The sequence below is a fragment of the Microtus oregoni genome, unplaced genomic scaffold, assembly GCF_018167655.1.
Source record: "Microtus oregoni isolate MIOR12 unplaced genomic scaffold, Mior012 000029F_ref0000214, whole genome shotgun sequence".
Taxonomy (NCBI): domain Eukaryota; kingdom Metazoa; phylum Chordata; class Mammalia; order Rodentia; family Cricetidae; genus Microtus; species Microtus oregoni.
The window spans coordinates 2,616,112-2,638,105 of NW_024543088.1; the positions used below are offsets into that span (position 1 = coordinate 2,616,112).

General features: G+C 49.7%; 1 protein-coding gene across 1 annotated transcript in view; it reads left to right on the plus strand.

Annotated features, from left to right (window-relative positions):
- The window catches only part of LOC121465135 (protein sidekick-1-like), a 955,042-nt gene that overhangs the window by 917,441 nt on the left and 15,607 nt on the right, over positions 1–21,994 (plus strand). Inside the window, exons 40-43 of the mRNA XM_041678320.1 lie at positions 2,414–2,539; positions 14,388–14,552; positions 17,203–17,340; positions 20,673–20,793. Coding sequence (XP_041534254.1) covers positions 2,414–2,539; positions 14,388–14,552; positions 17,203–17,340; positions 20,673–20,793 — 550 coding nt within the window. The remainder of the gene's footprint in view (positions 1–2,413; positions 2,540–14,387; positions 14,553–17,202; positions 17,341–20,672; positions 20,794–21,994) is intronic.

Consider the following 21,994-nt stretch of genomic DNA (forward strand, 5'->3'; position numbering starts at 1 on the left):
TAAAGGCTATCCTCAACTGCAGAGATGGAGACAACCTGAGCTATATGAGACCTTGTCTCGATAAAATAAAAACATAAAGGCAAAAAGCACATGGCATGAGCTTCTGTGTGTAGACTCATTACATACACAGAAACACGTTCTCGAATGTTAAGTGTATAGATTCTTTTTTTTTGTTTTCTTGCAAAAAAAAACAACCAAAAAATACTTATTAAAAATAAATGAGTTTTTTAAAACTTTTTAATATATACACTCTTTATGTGCAGCCCAGCAAGTCTCAGGGGTTCTCCCGTGTCTCCTCTGTGCTAGGATTGCAGGCACACATCTAGCCCCAAATCTTACTGTTTTTAATTGTGTGCATGTGTTTGCATGTGTGTAGGGTATGTGTGCACAGGTGTCTACAAGCGCAGTATCTGCCTATCGAAGTCCTTGTTTGGTGTCGTTCCCAATCACCCTTTCACATGGTTTTGGAGACAAGATCCCTCAGTGAACCCTGTGCTCACTGATTGACTAGATCGAGAGGCTGGTGAGCTCCCAGAATGCACCTGTGTCCACCCCGCTCATGTGCCAGGACTGAAGAGGCAGACACACTGACATGGGTGCTAGGGACCCAAACCCAGGCCCTCCTGCTTGTGCAGCGGGGACACCACTGACTGGGCTATTTCTCCAGCCTAGTTAACCCCTTTTTAATTTAATTAAATCATTTCTCGTGACTTACCTTTAGAGTGCATTGAGGGATTTGAAGCTTTCTTCTCTGTGCCACCATACAGAGGCATATGTGTGCGTTCATGGTGTTCTATGATTCAGCAACATGTCTCTCCAATTCCTGTGTCCTGTGCATGCATCCTTCAAAATGTTTTTCTTATCAAGATTGTAAAAACCAGAGCTAAATGTAAGCACAAAAAGAGACAAACGCTTGGAGATCTTGCAGGTAGATAGTGCTGACTGCTCTCAGCATCTCCCTGAGCAATCTGTCATTGCTCTCAGTTGAGCAGTGGTGTAACTGGCCTTTCTAAACGATCCCCTCTGGGTCCTACATCCTCGGTGCGCACTGACCCCCTTCATGCCTCATACCGATCCTGTGGAGCAAGGAGGGAAGGAAACCTGGATAGAGTCAGCCAGGGTGTAGAGTGCCCGTGATCCCAGCACTCAGAAGACGGGAAAGTCACAAAGTTAAAGCTAACCCTGGCTGTGTACCAAGACCCTGCCTCAAAAAACAGTCTAGGGCTAGAGAGATCTAGCTCAGTGGTTGAGAACACTTGCTGCTCTTGCAGAGGACCTGGGTCCATTCCCAGGGCCCTTGAGGATGACTCACAACCATCTGTAACTCTGAATCTAAGACAGAGCTTCTCAACCTTCCTAATGCTGCAGCCCTCGGGTTTTGGTGATCCCTAACCATACAACTATTGTTTTGCTACTTCATAACTGTAATTTTGCTAGTGTTATGAATGGTAATGTAAATATCTGATTTGTAGAATATCTGATATGTGACACCAAAGGAATCTCTGTAGGGTTTTTTTTCCTCTTTGCTCTTTGGGGGCCCACCACCCAGCTCCCAAATAACTATACGAAGGCTTATTCTTACTTATGAATGCCTGGCCTTAGCTTGGCTTATTTCTAGTCAGCTTCTGTTAACTAAATTATCCCATCTATCTTTTGTCTCTGGGATTTTACCTTTCTCTCCTTTCTATATACCTTTCTTTCCTTCTTACTCCATAGCTGGCAGTGTGGCTGTGTGGCTGGCCCCTGACATCCTCCTCTCCTTTTTCTTTTCTAGCCCCTCCTCCCTTCTCCTCTGATTTACTCCCTCTACCTGGCAGCCCTGCCTCTCCCTCTCCTGCCTTGCTATTGGCCAATCAGCTCCTTTTTAGACCATCAGGTATTTTACACAGGCAAAGTAACACAGCTTCACAGAGTTAAACAAATGCAACATAAAAGAATGTAACACATCTTTGCATCATTAAACAAATGTTCCACAGCATAAATGAATGCAACATGTCTTAAAATAATATTCCACAACAGGTCGCAACCCACAGGTTGAGAACTGCTGGTCTAAGGGATCTGATGCCCTCTCCTGTCCTCTGCAGACACCTGCACACACACACACACACACACACACACACACACACACACCATAAATAAATAAATAAAAATTTAAAAGTCTCTAATAGTTATACAAAGAAACCTGCCTCAAAAAAGCAAAAAAAAAATATTTTTTTCTTTTTTTAACTTTTTAAACTATTGTTTATTGAGCTCTACATTTTTCTCTGCTCCCCTCCCTGCCTCTCCCCCTTCAATCCTCCCCCAAGGAAAAAAAATCTTTAGTGCAAATAAAGTCAACATTTCTGTCCCCAATGAGGGACCACTATTCCCCTCAAGGCCAATATCTACTCACTTTGCTCTTTCTATCCCACAGGGTCCCCAGGCTCGCCAAGAAATGTCCTCGTCACCAAATCTGCCTCCGAGCTGACCCTGCAGTGGACAGAGGGGAATGCTGGGAACACTCCCACGACAGGCTATGTCATAGAGGCCAGGCCATCAGGTAGGAGCAGCAGGACCCTGAGCTCCTGCCTGGAGACCAGAATCAGGCACTGCCCACGTGGTGGTACCTCGGTCACCCTGAGGGTTGTGGTCTGTGGGGTCTCTGGCCTCCTCTCCTGGCATTTCCCTAGCAGGGCTGAGGTAGCGGGTGTGTGTGGAAGACGAGGCTCGTTTCTTGTTCCTTCTTAGTGCCTGGTTACAGCTGTGGGGCTGTGCTCTTAACCTCTCAGGCATTCAGCTTCCGATGCCTTAGCCGCGTGACACTCGGAGAGATGATAATTGTCACTCTCAGAGGAGGGTGGATGAGAAGCAAAGGACACTCGACGGCGGTTCAGCTCGTCAGGAAGATCGAGGAGTGTTTCAGGGCCTCGTCTCAGGGGTCTAATGCCGGCAGCCTGTGCAAGGAGCCTGGCTCACTGTGGCTAATTACAGAGTCCTTATTAATAGAGAAACGGCACATCAAGTGCTCTAACTTTCAGGCTCCTGGAAGCGCGGGCTGAGGTCCATTCCTGGACTGGGAAGATGGCTTAGGGAGTAAGAAGGCTTGCTGTACACACGTGGGGACCTGAATTCACATCCCCAGCACCGCATCAGAAGCAAGATATGGCTATGTGTGCATTTGTACCTGTAATCCCAGTGCCGTGGGAGGTGGAGACGGGAGGGTGGGTGAGGCTTGCTGGCCACTAGCCTCCTTGATGGCTCAGTGAGAGACCCGGTCTCAGGAGAATAAGGTGAGGGACAGAGCAGGGCACCTGATATCCTCCTCTGGCCTCGTGTATGTGCAGGGCTGTGAGCAACTGTTACACACTCTGTACATACACCTCACATATACATACAGACCCACTCCTGCCCCGCCTCCTTCCTTCTGACTTCTTCACATCTGCTCACTTTTTAAAACATTATTTTATTTTTTATTTTATGTCTACGGGTGTTTGCCTGCATGTATGTTTTTATATCATGTGTGTGCCTGATGCCTGAGGAGGCAATAGTGTTGGATCCCCTGGAACTGGAGGTACAGAGGATTTGGGAGCCACCATTTATGGAAGTTAAACCTGTGTTTTCTGGAAGAGCAGCCAGCGTTCTTACCTCCTGAGCCATCTTTCCAGCCCTTTCTTGCCCACTTTTAAACAAGTATTATTTGCATATATCAGTGGGAGTTTTTTTGAGAGGGTATACATGCAGCCCAGGTTAGTCTTGAACTCTCTATGTAGCCAAGGGTGACCTTCCTGCCCCCACCTTCTGAGTCCTGGGATCCCAGGTATGCTTTATTGTGCCCAGTTTTATGGAGTGCAGGAGATGGTACCCAGGGCTCCGGCATGCTATGTATGTTCCCTCCCACCTAACCCACACCCAGGCTCCAGGGTGGTGCTTTTCTGCGGGCTAATTTTGTTGCCTTCACATTAGTCCGCCTCTAACAAAGCAAGATAATTTGGAGGCAGAGCGCCAGTTACAAAGAGTACTGTGGTTGGGTGTGGCCAGTGCCCGCTTTGTGTGGTGTCATGGTGGGTACATGAACTGCCTCCCACAGGCTTGTGTGCTGGGACTAATTTGCCTGACACAAGGAGCTTAAGGAAGGAAAGATTTGACTTGGCTCACATTTCAGAAGGTTTAGTCTAAGGTCACTTGGCCCCATGTGCTTGGCAGAAAAGTCAGGTGGAGGGGACAGGAAGCAGTCAGAGAGACAGGAAGAAGCCAGGGACAAGAGCTCACCTGCAGTGGCCTACTCCCTCTAGCTAGGTCCACCTCTGAGATAGTTCCCCCGCAAGCTGGTAACTGAGCATTCAGCACACAAGCCTGTGGGAGGCAGTTCATGTACCCACCATGACACCACACAAAGCGGACACTGGCCACACCCAACCACAGTACTCTTTGTAACTGGCGCTCTGCCTCCAAATTATCTTGCTTTGTTAGAGGCGGAGCACAGATCCTTGGGTTTACCTTAACATGGTCTCCTCCAACTCCATACGTGTTACCACAAGCACCAGAAGCTGGTCGTTCCTTATGACTAAGTAAGACTCCGGTGTGTATTTGTGCCACACCTCCTTTTCCCATTCCTCCATTGACAGGCATCGAGGCTGAGCCCCCATCTTAGATAGCAAAGCTATCTCTCAGACATACCGACCTCATTTTCTCTGGTGGTTTACCCAGCACCGAGATGGCTGGATCATCCGCAGTTTGTTTTTAGGGTTTTGGAGGAGGCTCCATCCTGTTCTCCATAGCGACAGGCCTAATCTGCATTCCCACCTGCCGTATGTGAACGTTCCATTTGGTTTCAATAACGAAGGGTGGACGTTATTGGGAAATGAGTTGCTGCTGCTTTGAGTTGGGTATTACCGCTGGGAGCTGGGCGGGGGCAGGCGAGGGGTGTCACCAAACATGGGGAATGCTAAGCAGCCTCACCGTGACCTTCAGATGGTTGCAAGGGCTCCCAAGGAATGCCTGAGTGGGAACGCAGGTGAAGCACCAGGCATGCTTCAGGAAGTGGCTTCTTTCCCAGTGGCTGTGGTGTTAGGAGTCATTTTGATCTGGCATTAAAGGAGGTTGTGAGACCCAAAGGGAAGAGCCCTGGTGTGGCCCTGTGGCAGGCAGTTCCTCTCCTTTCCCTTCTATGTTGCCTCTGAGTGCTTACAAGTCAGAAACACCTTCTGGAAGCATCGAAGGAGAAAGACTGGGGAAGTGGGCAGGGGAGTGGCCTAGCGAGTAGAGCACTGGCCACAAAAATGTGAGGACCAGAGTGTGATGCCTGAAAAGAGAGGTTCTCAACCTGTGGGTCGCAACCCCTTTGAGGGTGGAACGACCCTTTCACATTTGTCCTAAGGCAAATGGAAAACACAGATCATTACATTATAGCTCATAACAGTAGCAACTTTATGGCTACAAAAGTAGCAGCGAAAATAATTTTAGGATTGGGGGTCGCCACAACATGAGGAACTGTATTAAATTGTGGCAGCGTTAGAAAGGTTGAGAACCTATGCTGGACACAGCAGAACATCCTGCAACCTGGGGCTCCCACAGCAAACTGGGGGGGGGTGGAGTCAGGGGGTCCCCCCTGAAAGCTTGTGAGCCTGCTAGGTCCTAGCTACTGGCGTAAGATCAACAAACGAGATCCGGCCTCAGATGAAGTGGGCGATGAGGACCAACACCTGATGATCTTCTGATCCACACACATGTGCCAAAGCATGCCCATGGCCAAGGTGCTACCTATGCATGTTTGCATGAACACGCCTGTGTACACACACACACACACACACACACACACACATACACACATGCACGCACATACACACACAAAAAACCAAAAAAACAAAACAAAAACACAGCTTCTTCCTGGGTAGAGGGCAGTGGGAAAATTTGGTAAGATATGAAATTGTCAAAGAACGAAAACACTAAGATAAGGCAGGAAGGAGGGCAAGAGGGAGGGAGGGAGAGAGGGAGGGAGGGAGGGAGGGAGGGAGAGAGGGAAGGAGGGAGGGAAGGAGGGAGGGAGGGAGGAAATTCTTTGGCTCCAGCTTGATGGACTGGGGCCCTGGATGACATATGAGGAGCAAGGCACTGGCCAGCTCTAGACAGGTACTCAAGTCAGTGAAGGTTCTGGGCCTTCTGTGGTCATTTGGTCCTCTCCACAGCACCGGGAACAGCTAACCAAATCTCTACAGTGACTCTATGTTCAGAGTTGACTTACGCTATCTCGGCACTGACACTGGAAGACAGTTGTCACCCATGTCCCCTTGTGGATCTTGCTGACTGACCATGGTGGGCTGTTGAACCAGAGCCTTTTATTGGAAAAATAAAACACAGCATGGTGCCCGGTCCCCTCTGCAACGCAGGCCAGCCACAGCTCACAGCGGCATGAGGGCTTTTATAGATTGTCAATATTTAAACACCTTGCTGGGACCCAGGGGCCTCTGGATCTCAGCTGTCATCTATTTCAGGCCTCATTACACAAACCATTAAACACTCTATCTTCTCATTTTCTCCACCCAAGCTCCCTGGCAAGGCCTTCTCGGGGTGGAGCCCTGGTTTAGCAGAGCCCTGCCTGCCTGGCATCTAGAAGGGACAGAGACACTCAGCAGTAGGTGTCCCGTAGCCCAAATGGTTCACCCTGATACATTCCTGCCTGGGCCCTCCTGGAGACAATCCCACCAACACTGCCTCCATCTGTCCCCATCCCTGTCTTCACCCCTGACGATTTCGCTGAAGAGCCCATGACTGTTGCACCCAACGGTAGCTAATGACAGTCACATGGGGCTAAGTCACAGAATCTCCTATTCCAGAGAGGGTGGTTCCCGAGTGTGGCCTGAGGACACGGCCATCGAGCCCTGCCAGGACGGCTGACCAGCTGGTTCATTTCTCTAAATTGTGAGCAAGCCTCCCCTGGAATCGTGTTGCAGAAAGCGCCGGGAAAGCAGCTATGCGGTGGGCAGACGCGGATGATTTATTTACGCAAATTATTCCAAGGCATTTTGCTGTGTAGCTCTCAGAGCCTAATTTACATATTTACACAATACACTGGAATGGCACTAAAGGCACTATAAATATACTTTCCTCTCCAAAACAGCCATGAAATATATATTTAGGACGCACCCAAGGCAAGCAGACATTGTATTGCTGTTTTCACAGATGATGCTTTAGCCGTCAGGCGAGGGATGGGGCCTCTCCACCCTCAGCCCTCCTGGGTGCACCCCAAGTCCTTTCGCATTCATAGTGTTTATTGTCAGTTCTTGGCGAGGCGAATTTGAGTTGAACCAGGAAGAATACCAATATCTCCAAGCTGGGCATAGTGGTGCAGGCTGCCAGAGGATGAGGCAGGAGGATGGTGAATTCTAAGTCAAGCCAGGCTACAGAGGGAGACCCTGTTTCGACAATAAACTAGTGCAGAGCTGAAGAGATGGCTCAGCTGGTACAACGCTCGCCAGGCAAGTGTGAGGGCCTGGGTTTGATCCCTGGAACCTACGCTCAGTAAAACCAGACATGATGATGCGTGCTTGAATCCCAGTGCTGGGGAGGCAGGGATGGGCTGGTCCCTGGGGCTCTCTGGATAGTCAGCTAAGTCAGCAAGTCACAGGCCATCAAGAGACCCTGCCTCAAAAACCAAGGGGGACAGTACCTGAGGAATGACACCCGAGGTTTTCCTCTGGCCTACACATGCACACATGCACAGGCATATTAAATAAATGAATGAATAGTCATATCCTTTGAAGGTTTGAGATCTGTGTCAGCAGGTATAGCATGTAGACCTCAGCAGGGGCTATGCCTCATGCTGCTCTCCCTCCTCCTCCCACCAAATGCCTGGGTATCCTCCTCCTCCCCTGAGTCAGTCTCCTTCATTGGCCATCCCTGCCATGAGACTTGCACCAAGTGCTGTCTGCAACCCTGGGCAAGGACCAGACAAAAGACATTTTTATTGGCAGCTGTGTTCAGCCTGTTGTTTAAGCCTCGCCTCCTAGCTTGATGGTTTATACGGAGAGAAACGGCAGCGCTTAAGAAATAAACGACTGCCAGGCGCCCACTCACTCAGCGCTGCAGGCTGGCGGTCAGGCTGTTGGCTTCGTGAGTTACCGGGACCCGCAGTCTCGGTAGTGAGTGGCAGTTTCATTCAGCGTGGAGACCCTGTTTAATTAGCCGTGGAATCAAACTTTTGTATTGGCATGCCGTCTGCCCTGGTACCTGCAAGCGCTTATGCCTGGGCGTTGGAGGGATACTTCCAGTGAAGTCCCCTTGGTCATGCTGCGTTGGGCTCTCTCTTGGTTTAGAAAAGATGGAATAGCGTAGGGAACAAATGCATCCCTTACACTGGGGCTGGGAGCTGCTGGCGTTGAGGGATAAAAGCTGACTGATTTCATCCTCTGAACACAAGCATAGCCTTTGACAGTAGATGTGTTTGTACGGGAAGAGCCGTCCGTCTGTTTTTAGGGTCTCCATTCTCTTTCTTTGGGTAAACAACACAATGGAGGAGGAAAATCACAGAGCCCATCTTCTCTAAGGAACACCATTGCAGAGAGCTGAGGTCCGCAGTTCCACCACCTCTGTGGGCTGTTAGGACTGTGGTGACAGTGACGCTTGCTTAGGAACAGTTGCAGCATCCATGTCCTGGTGCTTCCTTGCTGTCTTAAGACCTCGAGGCAGACTTTCTCTGACAGTGCGCCAAGAAACGAGATGGATGATCCAGGAATCAGTTCCCTGGGGTTACGTCATGGGGAAGTCAGTTCAGAAGGATTATGCAGGGGTCAGTCGCCTGAGGATCTGTCAATCATTCATCCAGGGATCAGTCATTTGAGGACCAGGCATGCAGGGGTCAATTATCTAGGGTATCAGTCATCACCCAGAAGGTTAGCCATTCAGGGAATCGGTCACCAGGAATCCAAGGTCACCCTGACTGTTACCTTGTGACATTCGCAGAAGACCAGGCACCTGGGGGTTAGGCAGGAGATCAGTCAGACGCGTACTAATCACCCGGGGACCATCCAAGAGACCTAGGGGGTCTGACATCCAGAGACCAGTCTCCCAGGGGACTGATCAGTCACCCAGGAGATGAATCAGTTGCTCAAGGGACCAGTGAGTCAACCAGGAGACAAGTCAGACAAGTCAGTCACCCAGGAATTGGCCCAGTATCCACCGTTCAGGATCAGCCAGTAGAGACCTGGCCTTATATGTGACATGCGATGACGTCCCAGCTTGCCCGTGGTGAGGACAAGGGGGTCACTTGCCCACAGTGCCCAGGGTTTTCTTGTGGCAAACACAGTCCCGCCGTCCTCGCCTGTTGCGATTGAGATGAAAGTCCAGGCACTGGGGAGCTTCTCGATACAAGGAAAATCAGTGGCACAAATCTCATTATTGTTAATAGTTCTGTAATGTGATATTTCTCACAAATTTGTGGAGGTATTTTCTCCATCACTGATTTATTGAGATATTTAGCAGCATAATAAAAATGAGAAAAACAACCCACAGTTGGGGAACAGTGGCCGCTCTCACAGCTGCCAAGTTTTGTTGGTTTTGTTTTTTTTTTTTGTCAGTCCCCCTTCCCCCGCCACTGGAGATCACCATGTAAATATTGGTGTGGATAAACAGCCCAGTGAATTATAATCCACATACGACATGCTAATTTTAGAAAACAGAATTAAGCAAAATAAAAAATGCAAACATTTTCTTCCGTTAATTCCGAAGGAAATCGTCTTGGCATGACACCACCCTCCCCCATTTTTGAGTGTAAGTGGATTGCTGAATAAATCACTCTGTGTTGAGATTCTATATCAATATTTTAAAATGTTTTTATAAAAAATGCACAGAGCTCCTGGAGCTATGACAGAGCTCTTAAAGTAAAATGTGGTCTTTGGGTGACGATAGGAGCAGGGAACATCGTGTGTGTCCCCAGCGACAGGAGAATATTAAGTAAACATGAATGCAGAGGACGCCGAGAGAGCTCAGCACAAAGGTGTTCCGACCTCAGATGCAATGGAAATCCTCCGGGCTCCGGGGCTCTCATCTAGCTTTAGTGGTTTTGAACAACACCCAGTCCCGCAAGCCTGCATTTCTTCTATGTTTAGACTCTGATAGCATAGCATTATCTTTTTAGCTGAAAACATGCCACAACGCATTCAGCATTTAGAGCCTTGGAGCTATGCATGAAGAAAATAGGGGTAATTGTTATTTCTGGAAAGACTGTTGAGTTGGGGCCTGGGAAGAGACTATGGGAAGCAAAGATGGCTGCCTGGCGAGGTGAATAGACGGGTGGGTGGATGAGTGAGTGAATGGTTGGGGGTGGTTATGTTGGTGGGTGGAGAGATGGGTGGGTGGGTGGGTGGGTGCGTAAGTGGCTGAATGGTGCATAAATGGGTATGTGGGAGAATGGGTAGATGGATAGGTGAGTTGGTGAGCAGGTGCATATATGAGGAATGGGTGGATACAAAAGTGGATGGGCTTGTGGCTGAGTGAATGATTGGATGGACCAATGGGTTGGTAGGTGAACTGATAGGTGGACAGGTGAGGGAGTGCATACATGGGGAGTGGGTGGATGGCTAGATGGATGGGTGGCTGAGTCAGTGCATAGGGGCCCAGATGAGGGAGTGGGTAAGGATAAGTAGATGGATGGGTGGGCAGTTGAGTGGATGGGTGGGTAATGGATGGATGGGGGGTTTGTGGGGATGGGTATATATGTGTAGGTTGATGGGTAGGTGGGTGGATAGATGATAAGAACCAATGTCTCATTAATTCTTTAAAAATTCCAGAGCCCTGGGGTATACAGTGAAGTAAACCGAGCATACACTCTGGAGCTGTGGGTGGAACGGCTGCAACTTCCTGAAATGTGGCCGGGGGAGCGGGAGACATGCCCTTGCTTTCCCTCTTCCTCCTGTCCTAGACTGTGCATAGCCTGTGAGCACAGAGATTCCTGAGCCCCGAGGGGCAGAGGAGCATCCCGCCACAGAGTGGGCCCTGAATCTTCGTAGATGGACAAGGGAATGTCAGGAGCTCCAGCGCTCTGCAGGTCAGGTGTATTAAATGCACTATGACTCTGAGCCATTCTTAAGCAAAATTCACATAAGAACTATAAACCAGGGCTGGAGAGGTGGCTCAGAATTAAGATCACTTGCTACTCTTAGAGAGGACCCCAGTTCGGTTCCCAGCATCTGTTTCAGGCAGCTCCCAGTTGCCTGTAACTCCAGCTCCGGGAGAGCCAGTGCTCTCTTCTGGACACCAAAGGCACCTGCACGTATGGTATGTATAATTCACATAAATACTTACACATACCTCAAATAAAACAAATCTTTAAAAAATATACCTAAGCCACAGTGACATTCATTCTGTGCACATAAACCTTGTTATTTGGGGAAAGGGGAGGGACCACCTACGCTATAGTTTGCCGTAGTAACATTACCACCCCTGACGGGTCTCCTAATGAGCAACAACCCACGACGTGAGTATGTAGGAATAAATCACAAGGCTGTGTGATTAAAGGCCTCTGCTGCTGCCTTTGAAACCATCAGCATCACCTCATTCGTTAACCTGTGACTATCGGGGCCTCGCCAGGGCAAAGTCTCAACCCCGAGCAAACACAGACTCATACACGGGCGATCTCCTCCTGTTTACCGATGGGCTGATCCATCCGAGAGCATCCTCTGTGAAGGAGGTGTGGCGAGGTTTCGTTTCCAGTCACCCCCAGGCATAAAAACAGCGGGTGCATGCACATGTATATTCATTGGGCTCTCCCTCCCCCAGTCGCCGGCTTTTCTGAGTCCCGCATGCCTCTGCCTCTAAGAGGAAACTGAACTTGGGAAGGACTTCTATTTTACATCATGGGAACAGTTCAGGCTCCGCGCCCACCTTTTAGCAGAAGCCTCCTTGGGGAATCATTTATATTTTATTTGCAATCACTCACATTGCACTGACGGCGTGTGAAGCAGTGTGCTGAGCACGTTATAAATAAAAACATATTGAATCCTCAAGGCAGGCCTACATGGGATGTGCCTATGTTATCACCGTTTGATTGACAAGTCCCAGAGAGGGTGAGTGCTCTGCCTGAGGTCACACAGCCAATGACAGAACCTGGGCTATGTAGTCACAGAGTTTGTTCAGCCACAGTACTTTGGGATTTTAGTGCGTTGTTGTTGTTATTGTTAAAACATGGCCTCCATGTAGCCCAGGCTAGCCTAGAACTTGCCATGAAGCCAAGGATGACTTGATCGCCCCACCTCCACCATGTGAGAGCTTGTGCCACCATGACCAATTTCACTGGCTGTGTTTCCTTCGTTCTGTTGGTTGGTGCTGTGGAATCAAAGCCATTTGCCTTTTTCTTCTTTTCTATAAGACATTTTCTGGCTTTGATCTTATTTGCATTTTCCTAAATATCAGAATTTACATAAATTTAGTATTTGCCTACAGTGGAAAACTATGTATAAAAGAAAAGTCACCATGTGTGTTGGTATGTATTTGTGTGGTGTGTGTATGTATATATGTGTATGGGTGTGTCTATGTGTGTGGGTGTGTATGTGTATGTGTGTGTGTGTGTGTGTATGTGTGTGGGGGTGGGTGGGTGTGGTGTCTCCCCGTGGAGGCCAGAGACACCCTCAGATGTCATTCCTCAGTCACTCTCCTCCGTGGTCTCTCTCTAGCTGGAACTCACTCATTAGGCCAAACTGGCCACCAAGCACTAATGGTTTTCCTGTCTCTGCCTACCCAGCTCTGAGAATTGTGTGTGCCACCTGGGAATCGAACTCAGGTCCCCATACTTACGCAGCAAACCATTTACCCCTGAGCCACCTCCCCAGCCACACCTTAGCCTTATTAAGTGCACAGCTCAGTAACTTTGAGTAACTTCATGGTGCTGTGTCTCCATCGCCTTTCGTCTTGGAAACCCAGACCCTCCCCACTGAATCCCATTCCCTGGAACCCACCATTCCACATTCTGTCTCCAGCACTTAAACAACCCTGAGGACCTTATCTCAACAACATTGTACAGTATGTGGTCCTTTTTGACTGACTGACTTCACTGGGCATCTGGTCCTCAGCATCCATGCTTACTGTCAGAATCCCTTTATTCTGAAAGCGGAGTAATATTCTGTTGTGTGAACATGCAGTGTTTTGTTTAGCCCTTTGTCTGTCCATGGGTCACTTGGGTAGTTTCTACCTTCTGGCACTGTGAATATTACTGAGAGCATGGATTTGCAAGCATCTGTCCAGAATATAAAAATCTTAAAAAAAAAATGTGTAGTGGTAGTGCCAGGCCATTGACTAAAAAGCCAGGCTGGGGCAGAACTTGGCAGTAGCGCACCTGCCTAGAAACCTTCAGTGAGGCGCTCGGATAGTGGCTCAGCGACAAAGCGCTGCCGAGTTTGCTCCCTAGCAGTTGTGATGCAAATAAAACACTCACTCTGCATTTAGGGTGGGCTTGACACTGCAGGGGCTCAAGACACTGAGCATTGCTAAGATACTTTCATCTGGGAAGTGGCCCTCCAGGCAGAAACCAGGGTCTCAGTCCCAGCAGAGGGCATTGAGCTCTAAGGGTGGTACCCCCAACCATGTACCAGGCCTGCATTTCCTGCATAATCCAGCACTTTGCTCTGAAAGAGATGAACCGCAGACAGATGGATGACAGCCAGTCCAGGAGCACAGATGTCCATTCTGTCCACAGTGCATGGAGAACGCTGTGCACCACCCCAGTGGTGGCAGCAGTGAGAAAGGGAGCTATGCCTCAAACTGTCCCCTTGCCCAGCTGGCTGCCTTTTGTTTCCAGCCAGAACAGGGTTGGGACCCGAAATGAGTGCAGGCCAGCGGGTGACCAGCTCGTGCCCAGGTGGAGTTGTCTGTAGGTCAAGAATGGGATCTAAAGGGTCAGCGATGGGGTGTGTAGCACAGGCAGGGAAAGCAGCAAACCAAAAGGGAGCCAGGGTCCCTAAGATGACATTAAGTGGGAAACCAGGGGGGATCTAGAACCCATGAGAATATGATAAGGAGGAGAGAGATAAGAAGATGCCACTCCCAACGATGAGATGGTTCGGTCATGCCTGAGGACCCGTTTGGTGCCAGAGCTCACATGGTGGAAGAATGAAGTCCCACAAGTTGTCCCTTGATCTCCACATGTGCCCCATGGCATGTCCATACCCACACACAAAATAAGTAAGTGTAACAACAAATAAAGACATGGTCACGCCCCGCTCACTACACTCTGGGGATTTGCTGATCAAGGAGACACGCCTCTCCACCCGCGGTCCTCTCCAGCCTCTGGGGCTGCCACCAGATGCCCTGTCCTGGGCACCTGTGAGCTGGCCAGCCAGGCATGCAGGCAGCCAGGTGCCTAGGACTCATCTCCAGAAGAGCTGCCCTGACCTCTGCTCCATCTCTGATTCCTCTTGCAGATGAAGGCTTATGGGACATGTTTGCAAAGGACATTCCCCGGAGTGCCACCTCATACACCGTGGGCCTGGACAAGCTGCGGCAAGGGGTGACCTACGAGTTCCGGGTGGTGGCCGTGAACCAGGCAGGCTTTGGGGAACCCAGCCGCCCCTCCACAGCTGTGTCAGGTAAGCCCTTTAGGACACGTGAGGGGTGCTGTCCTTTCTCCAAAAGACAGGAGCAGGAAGCAGAAGTGGAGCAGCTCCAGGGTGGAGGAGCTGCTGCAGATAGCAGTGGTGAGCAAGGAGTAGATTGTACTCTGCAGCTTCTCCCTGGGGCTGCTTTCCTCAAGCAGAGCCCCAGACATTGAGCCACTGCCAAGGGCACTGTACAGACAAGGTGAGATTTCCATGCCAAAGCAAGAACTCAAGCATGGCAGCAAGCACTTGCAGTCTCTGCTCTGCATAGGCAGGGAGAGGGTCCCTGGCCCCTGATCTGTGAGCTCCAGGGCCATGAGGGAGCCTGTCTAAAAGGGAGATGGGTGCGATTCCTTAGAATGACACCTGCCATTGACCTCTCTCAGCTGACCTCTCTGGCCTACACCACACACACACACACACACACACACACACACACACACACGGAAAAGGATATAAAACACTGCTGGTTCTGTGAAGAACTGGTGTGAAGAGCTTCATGCCCACATGGCCTTGAACCCCACACAGCAGACAGCAGATAGAATGCAGATCCCTCATTTCTTCCCTGGGGCATCATCCACAAACAATTCTGAGATCCCACAGCATCCAAGCCAGCCGTGGCTGCCATCTGAACCACAGTCAGTTTGTGACATCCTTCAGAAATGCTAGCTTCCATCACCCACTGGCCTTGCATCAGGATCCAAACCCTGGGATGAGAACTCCCCACAGGACAGCTGAGGCCTCTCCTCCCTGCCAAGAGGCAGAACTGGCCGGCGCTCCTGGGTGGCCAGCCTGAGAGTCACAGAACTTGCTCTGTGAGATACTGAATGCACAGCCAGACACCCCACTTACATCCTTCGGACTCAGAACACTGTCATCGCCTGAGAAGCCCTGTGGTGTGCCATTATCCAAAGCCAATTTCCCCTTTATTCCCAGCATGCACTCATTCGTCATCCAGCCAATGAGATACTTAATGCGAAGGTCTAAGTGTTTTCTGCAGGTTTTGGCAGCTGGAGACAGACCCCCGGCTCTGCCTATAAGAGGTTTGTCATTCAGGGCCCTCGGTACCATTTAACCAGCTCACAGGGACACCCCTGAAAGGCAGGAGTGGGGGCCTGTAGGCCCAGCACCTGTAGAGAGGACATTTTCCTCTCTTCAGGAACAGAATAGAACAAACAGGAAGGAGGGCGCATGCATACCCTTCGCCCAAGCAGCTTTTACACAAAGCATTTTTGAGTAGATGGCTCTAAAGCAGGTTTGAACACAAAACCCACAGTTCAGCTCAGTTTTGCTAGGAACATAAAATAGCACACAGGCCCAGACTTCAGGGGCTTCTGGACCAGCCGAGGAGGCCAACAGGTAGCTAAATATGCCCAGTGGCGTCAAATCCAGAGACATTGAGAGGTCAAGGTCCCCTTGTTTGTCACCAAGGGGAGCCAGGAGAAGAGGTGGGTGGGGTGGGGTAAATCCATCCAGGTAGATTTCTCCAATGAGGGGATAGGATAGTAGAGAATGATGAAGATGGTTGGGACCAGGTTGCCAGTGAGATCAATGATGTAATGAAGCTAAGCCCACAGCATTTGTGGGAAGGCTGAGCCATGGAGGAGTGACAGGGTCCCCCTTAATGTCAGCGTTTCCAAATAGGTAGGATTAGAAGAGGCATGGCGGATGTTCTCAAGGGTAAGGTCACGAGTGGGAGAGGGAGGTCTGGTGTACATCCATCCTGTCCTATTTCTCTTCCTGTTGCCCTGACAAAGACACCTTAAGGGAGAAACAGTTTGTTCTGGCTCCCAGCTCAGTGGTGCAGTCCATCATGGTACGGAAGTGATGGAGGCAGGAGCTTGAGGCAGCTGATCACAGCACATTGACAATGGAGGAGCAGAGAGCTGCGAATGCACACCCAACTCCCTTTCTTCATTTAGTGTGTCTTAGGGTTTCTATTGCTGTGAAAAGACACCATGACCACGGCATCTCTCATAGAGGAAAACGTTTAATTGGGACTGGCTTACAGTTGCAGAGGTTCAGTCCATTATCATCATGGTGGGGAGCATGGTGGCATGCCAGCAGGCACAGTGCTAAAGAGGTAGCTGAGAGTTCTACATCTGGATCTGCAGGCAGCAGGAAGAGACAGTGAGACATGGGGCCTGGCTTGAGCCTCTGAGACCTCAAAATGCACCCCCAATGACACACTTCCTCTAATAAAGCCACACCTATTCCAAAAAGGCCACACACACTCATTATGGCCTGTGGGGGGGTCATATTTATTCAAAACACTAAATATAGCCTAGGCCCCTAGCCAGGGAATGGTGACACCCATAACTTAAGATGGGTTTTCTGCCCTCATCAGTTAACCTGACCAATCTGATGACCCCTTACAGTGCCCAGAAGCTCCTGCGTGATTCTAGATCCTACCAAGTTGAGAGTTAAAGGCAGAGACCCCCAAGCTTTATTCCATAGAGAAAATAGAAAAATCCCTGAGTGTGGATTCCCACACGTGCTATGGAGCTTATGAAATTCCCAGAAGAGGATGTGCTGGGCTGTGATAGCCCTGACTGGAAGCTCCTCTCCCTGCTGCCAGGTTCTGGGGAGATGGCTATCAGGAGTCACTGTGGAGCCTCATCCTATATGGTCTTTTCCGCAGCACAAGCTGAAGCCCCGTTTTATGAGGAGTGGTGGTTCCTGCTGGTGATGGCGCTCTCCAGCCTCCTCCTCGTCCTCCTGGTAGTCTTCGCACTGGTCCTGCATGGGCAAAGCAAAAAGTACAAGAACTGTGGCACAGGTATGGCATCCGCCTCTGTTTCCCTGTGGTTACCTGGCATTTGGACATGAGGACTGACTTTTGGTTTCTCTGCTAGATCTACCAAGGTCTCCTTTAACAGTGCATAAATATTATGGAAATAAGTGTCTCAGTGGTAGAGCTGCCTAGATTCCCCCAGTGAGGGGCTGGGGTGTGGCTCAGTGGTAGAGCCCCTGCCTAGAATCCCCCAGTGAGGGGCTGGGGTGTGGCTCAGTGGTAGAGCACCTGCCTAGAATCCCCCAGTGAGGGGCTGGGGTGTGTCTCAGTGGTAGAGCTGCCTAGAATCCCCCAGTGAGGGGCTGGGGTATGGCTCAGTGGTAGAGTACTCTCCTAGCATGCCAGAGTCCCTAAACTTCATCCCAAGCACTAGCCAACCAAGAAAAGAACTCCAGGCTGGAGATACAGCTCCTGCCCCCTTATATTAGCCATGTGTCTTACCCATGGTGTTGGACTTGCTGGGTTCTCTGAATCTTCCTTCCCACACCTCGTTGCTGTTATGCACTCGTATTTTTAAACCTGACTAGAAGAAAAATCTCATCCCAGCCCCTCTGATACAGGGATAAACTGGGACCCACCTCGGGTATTTGGGATAAGCTCACTGAGTGTGATGGAAATTTCCTAGGGAAGGGCCTCTTTCATATACTTTCCATCCCCTCCAAATCCCCTCGTCCAGCGCTGACCCCTCCGAGGGTCAGTTCCCTCATGGTCAGCAGAGCTCCATGCTCAGCACTGAGCCGGCGCCCCATCTGTGCTCGTATGCTGTTGGACTGATCACCATCATTAAAGAAATAAACACATAGGCGGGGGATGAAGGCAGCCACAGGAACGCTCATGTGGTGCAGCTTCTTAGACATGGAGGTCAGGAGAAGGCCAATGGAGGCATGTTTCTCAAAGGCAATGCTATGGTTGCATCTTGAGGAAGAGGAGCAGAGCAGGATGGTGTGAGGGTCAGCCTATGGATGCTGCACGGACCCCACAATGCTACACGAGACGAGAACACATCTTCACATACTTCACATGGATGCTCTTCATTGTCCTCAGTTCTTAGAATCCTCATAATGACCAGTAAGACCACTTCTTAGCAACTAGATAAGAGCTTTACCTCTGCGGGCTTCCGCTCCCCACCCTCACCCCAGCCCCCGCCTCACTGCAGTTATCAAAGCTGAGCCAGAGAATACAATGGGGCTGGGGAGGTAACTCAGTTGAGAAAGTACCGACCTTAAACATGATGACCAGAGATAGATCCCCAACACTCATGTAGAAAAAGCTTGACCTGGAGTGGAGACAGGTGGATCGCTGGGGCTCCCTGACCATCTTAGCTTGATCTGTAAGCCCCAGGTCCCAGTGAGAGACCCTGCCACAAGAAAAAAAATGGTTGGTTGCTGGTGATGATACCCCAGACTGACCTCTGGCCTCTGCCTCCACCCACACATGCACATGTATACATATGTATACACACACACACACACACACACACACACACACACACCACAACTACCAGGCTACTTAGACCTACCTGTCAATCTGTCTCTACTTTCTAGAAAGGTCTGTCCTTACTAAAGGGTTGTAGATCTGTTAATGGAGATCACAGCCACGCTAGTCCCCTGGGGACCCCTGCCAGGCATCAGTGCTGCTGGAGGGGTTAAGGAGATAGAGCACCCACCTAAATCGCCCAGACACTAGGAATCCATCCCTGCAAGGAAGGGTTCATTCCTTTTCTTTTCTGTATAAATTCACTTCTAACAAGTGTTCGTAAATCAGATTTTATTCCTTTGGGATTTGCAGAGTATGAACGGCGTGTCATTTCAGTGAGTTAATGCAGATACACAATAGCATGAAGTCTTCCCATGCCTCTCTCTCCTCTTCCATCTGGAAAGCACACTAGACACAGCAGACCGGCACCTTCCAATACCCAGCCTCCCCCTAGGGTATTGATTTAACATTATAATTGAAGCCTGAGTTTGGGGCTTGTCTCCCAGAAGGTGACTTGGGGTGCGGAATTTAAGCCTTTTATATCCTTGGTTGTTTCCTAGCAAGCGCCTGTTAGCCCCTCTCATTGTGTCCCCACCAGTCAGACACCCATCATCACATCCCTGAGCAGAGGCAAACTTAGCATCAATTTACTGCACTGGCTCTAAGGTCTTGTAAGTCTCAGAATTCTGCAACCTGGAAGGTACAGGGTGCCCGGAGCAGGGAATCCTCTCAGAGTGAACATATACCTTTACCATGTCTTGGGGGTGGGTAAGACTGTCCTAGAGGCAGCAGGATAATGAGGAACATGCCAGATAAAATCCTCACCTTCAAAAACTCTCTCAGCCCACATAGGAAGGTAGAAGACAGTCCCAGCTCCCAAGTAAATGTGTTAGTGCAAGCTTCCCAGATGGAGGCTGGAGAGATGGCTCAGTTATAAGAGTGCTTGCTGTACAAGCATAAAGATCTGAATTCAAATCCCCAACTCCCTTGTAATATCTAGGGCATGGCAATACCCGTGTCTATAATCCTAATGTTATGTAGGTGTTAACCCAATCTAGAAAACCCTCCACAGACATAGTCAGAGGTTTATCTCTTGGGTGATTCCAAATTCCAATAAATTGTCAAGCAAGACTGAGAGATGACTCAGAAGGTAGAGGCACCTGCTGCCAAGCCTGAAGACCTGAGTTCAATTCCCAGGACCTGACTCAACTCCTGAAAGTTGTCCTCTGACCTCCACACAGGCGCTGTAACATTCATACCCACAGAGACATACCAAATAAGTGACTAATAGTTTGTAAAGTTTAACCCAAACAGATACACATTTGTAGATGTATTTAAAAGCCTACAAATCAGCGGTTAATGCAAAGACAGAGGCAGCCATCACCACCGTCCATTTGGGACATCTTTCTCACTTTAAGGAAACCCTTTTCTTTACCCATCTTACCCATATAAGCCTGCTTTTTACTTTCAATTTCATTGCATGATTGTGAGTCTTTTAATTTTGTGACTTGTGAAACATCTGACTTCCCTGACTTTTAATGAGGGTATGCATTCTGAGCACATTTTCATAAAATATTGGCAAGGATGCTGGCATTTTGGCATCGGGCAAGATAAACACTGAAATGCTAATAATATCGCTCTTCTGCTCCAGTGCTGCAAGGCACGCACGTAGCTTCGCTCCTCGGCTAGGCTCTGATTGCCTCTCTAGCTGAGGCCGATGCGGGTGATTCTGGGGTCACATCTGACAGGAGCACAGGGGCTGGTGGTGCTGACTGAGCCACCCCTGTGTCACCGCAGCGGACACATTCCTAAGACTATGCCGCTTTCCCCCTTGGCTCTAGGTAAGGGCATCTCCAACATGGAAGAGTCAGTGACCCTGGATAACGGAGGGTTTGCCGCCTTGGAGCTCAACAGTCGCCACCTCAATGTCAAAAGCACCTTCTCAAAAAAGAACGGAACCAGGTAGGAGGCTGGGCTGAGCCACTGAAGGCCGAATGCCTGGCATGTGTCCCCCATCCACAGGTACTCACCAAACAAATTCCATATACAGCAAAGCAATGTGCGTCTGTCTGGTAACTCCTGTGCTCCTATGGGACGGGAGACAAAAATCCTGGAGGCTCATGGGCCAGCTACCCTGGTATGCACAGCAACAAGCAGAGTCCCTGTGTCAAACGTGGTAGAAGGCGAGGACCAACACCAGAAGTTGTTCTCTGACCTCCACGTATGAGCCATAGCATTTGCACAATTGCACTCACACACATAACATACACACATACACATACGCGTGCACGCACATGCGTGCACTTATGGTCACATGCATGAGCATCTATACACAGATCTGAGGAAGTGCCTTCCCCGAGTAACAGATTGTAGGGTTTTCCACGTTAAGGGTGCATTGTCTCACAGAGCCAGTTTCAATATGAGTCTGCTTTTCACTGCAGTGAGACTCAACAAGGCAGACGAAAGGCTTGGTTGATCTATGTCTGCCAAACTTACAGTGACAAACTCATTGTGCCTCAGGATGCTTGTGTCCTCTGCCACTCGGGGGCTTGAATTGTTAGAGGGGTAATGAAACCCAGAGCTGACTAAGCTGACCTCTATCTCTGGAGTAAGGGGGTCCTAGCTGCTCATCCTCTTGGCCACAATCCAGAGCACACAGACACACACACACACAGACACCCCCCAACACACACACACACACACACACACACACACACACACACACTACATTCATTAGGACAGGAAGTGGAAGCTAATGGCACCCAGTCCCCTCTTTCCATTTCACCTGTCTACTGAGAGTCAAGGTTTCCCTGTTGAGTCAGAGAAACTTGAAAAGGTCATCACAGAACTTCCAGACCAAGAGGGGCTTGACACAGGGGACTTTAAAAATTCGCTGCAGTGTTCCACGTCCTGCTGCAAGTCTGTCTCCACTCCTGAGAAGCATAGCCTTGAGGCTCATAGTCCAAGGATAAGCAGTCCTCTGTGGGTTAAGTTCCCGTGCCTACTACATAAACGGGAAATTATTTTGTGGTAAAGTTGGAAGGTCCTGGCCCACAAAGGAATGTCCCCTAGGAGTCCCCCACCAAGAGAAGAATGGACATCTTGTGTCACCAAAACAGGAACCTGTGGCTCCCAGGGGAACTATTACAAATGTGGGCTAGAA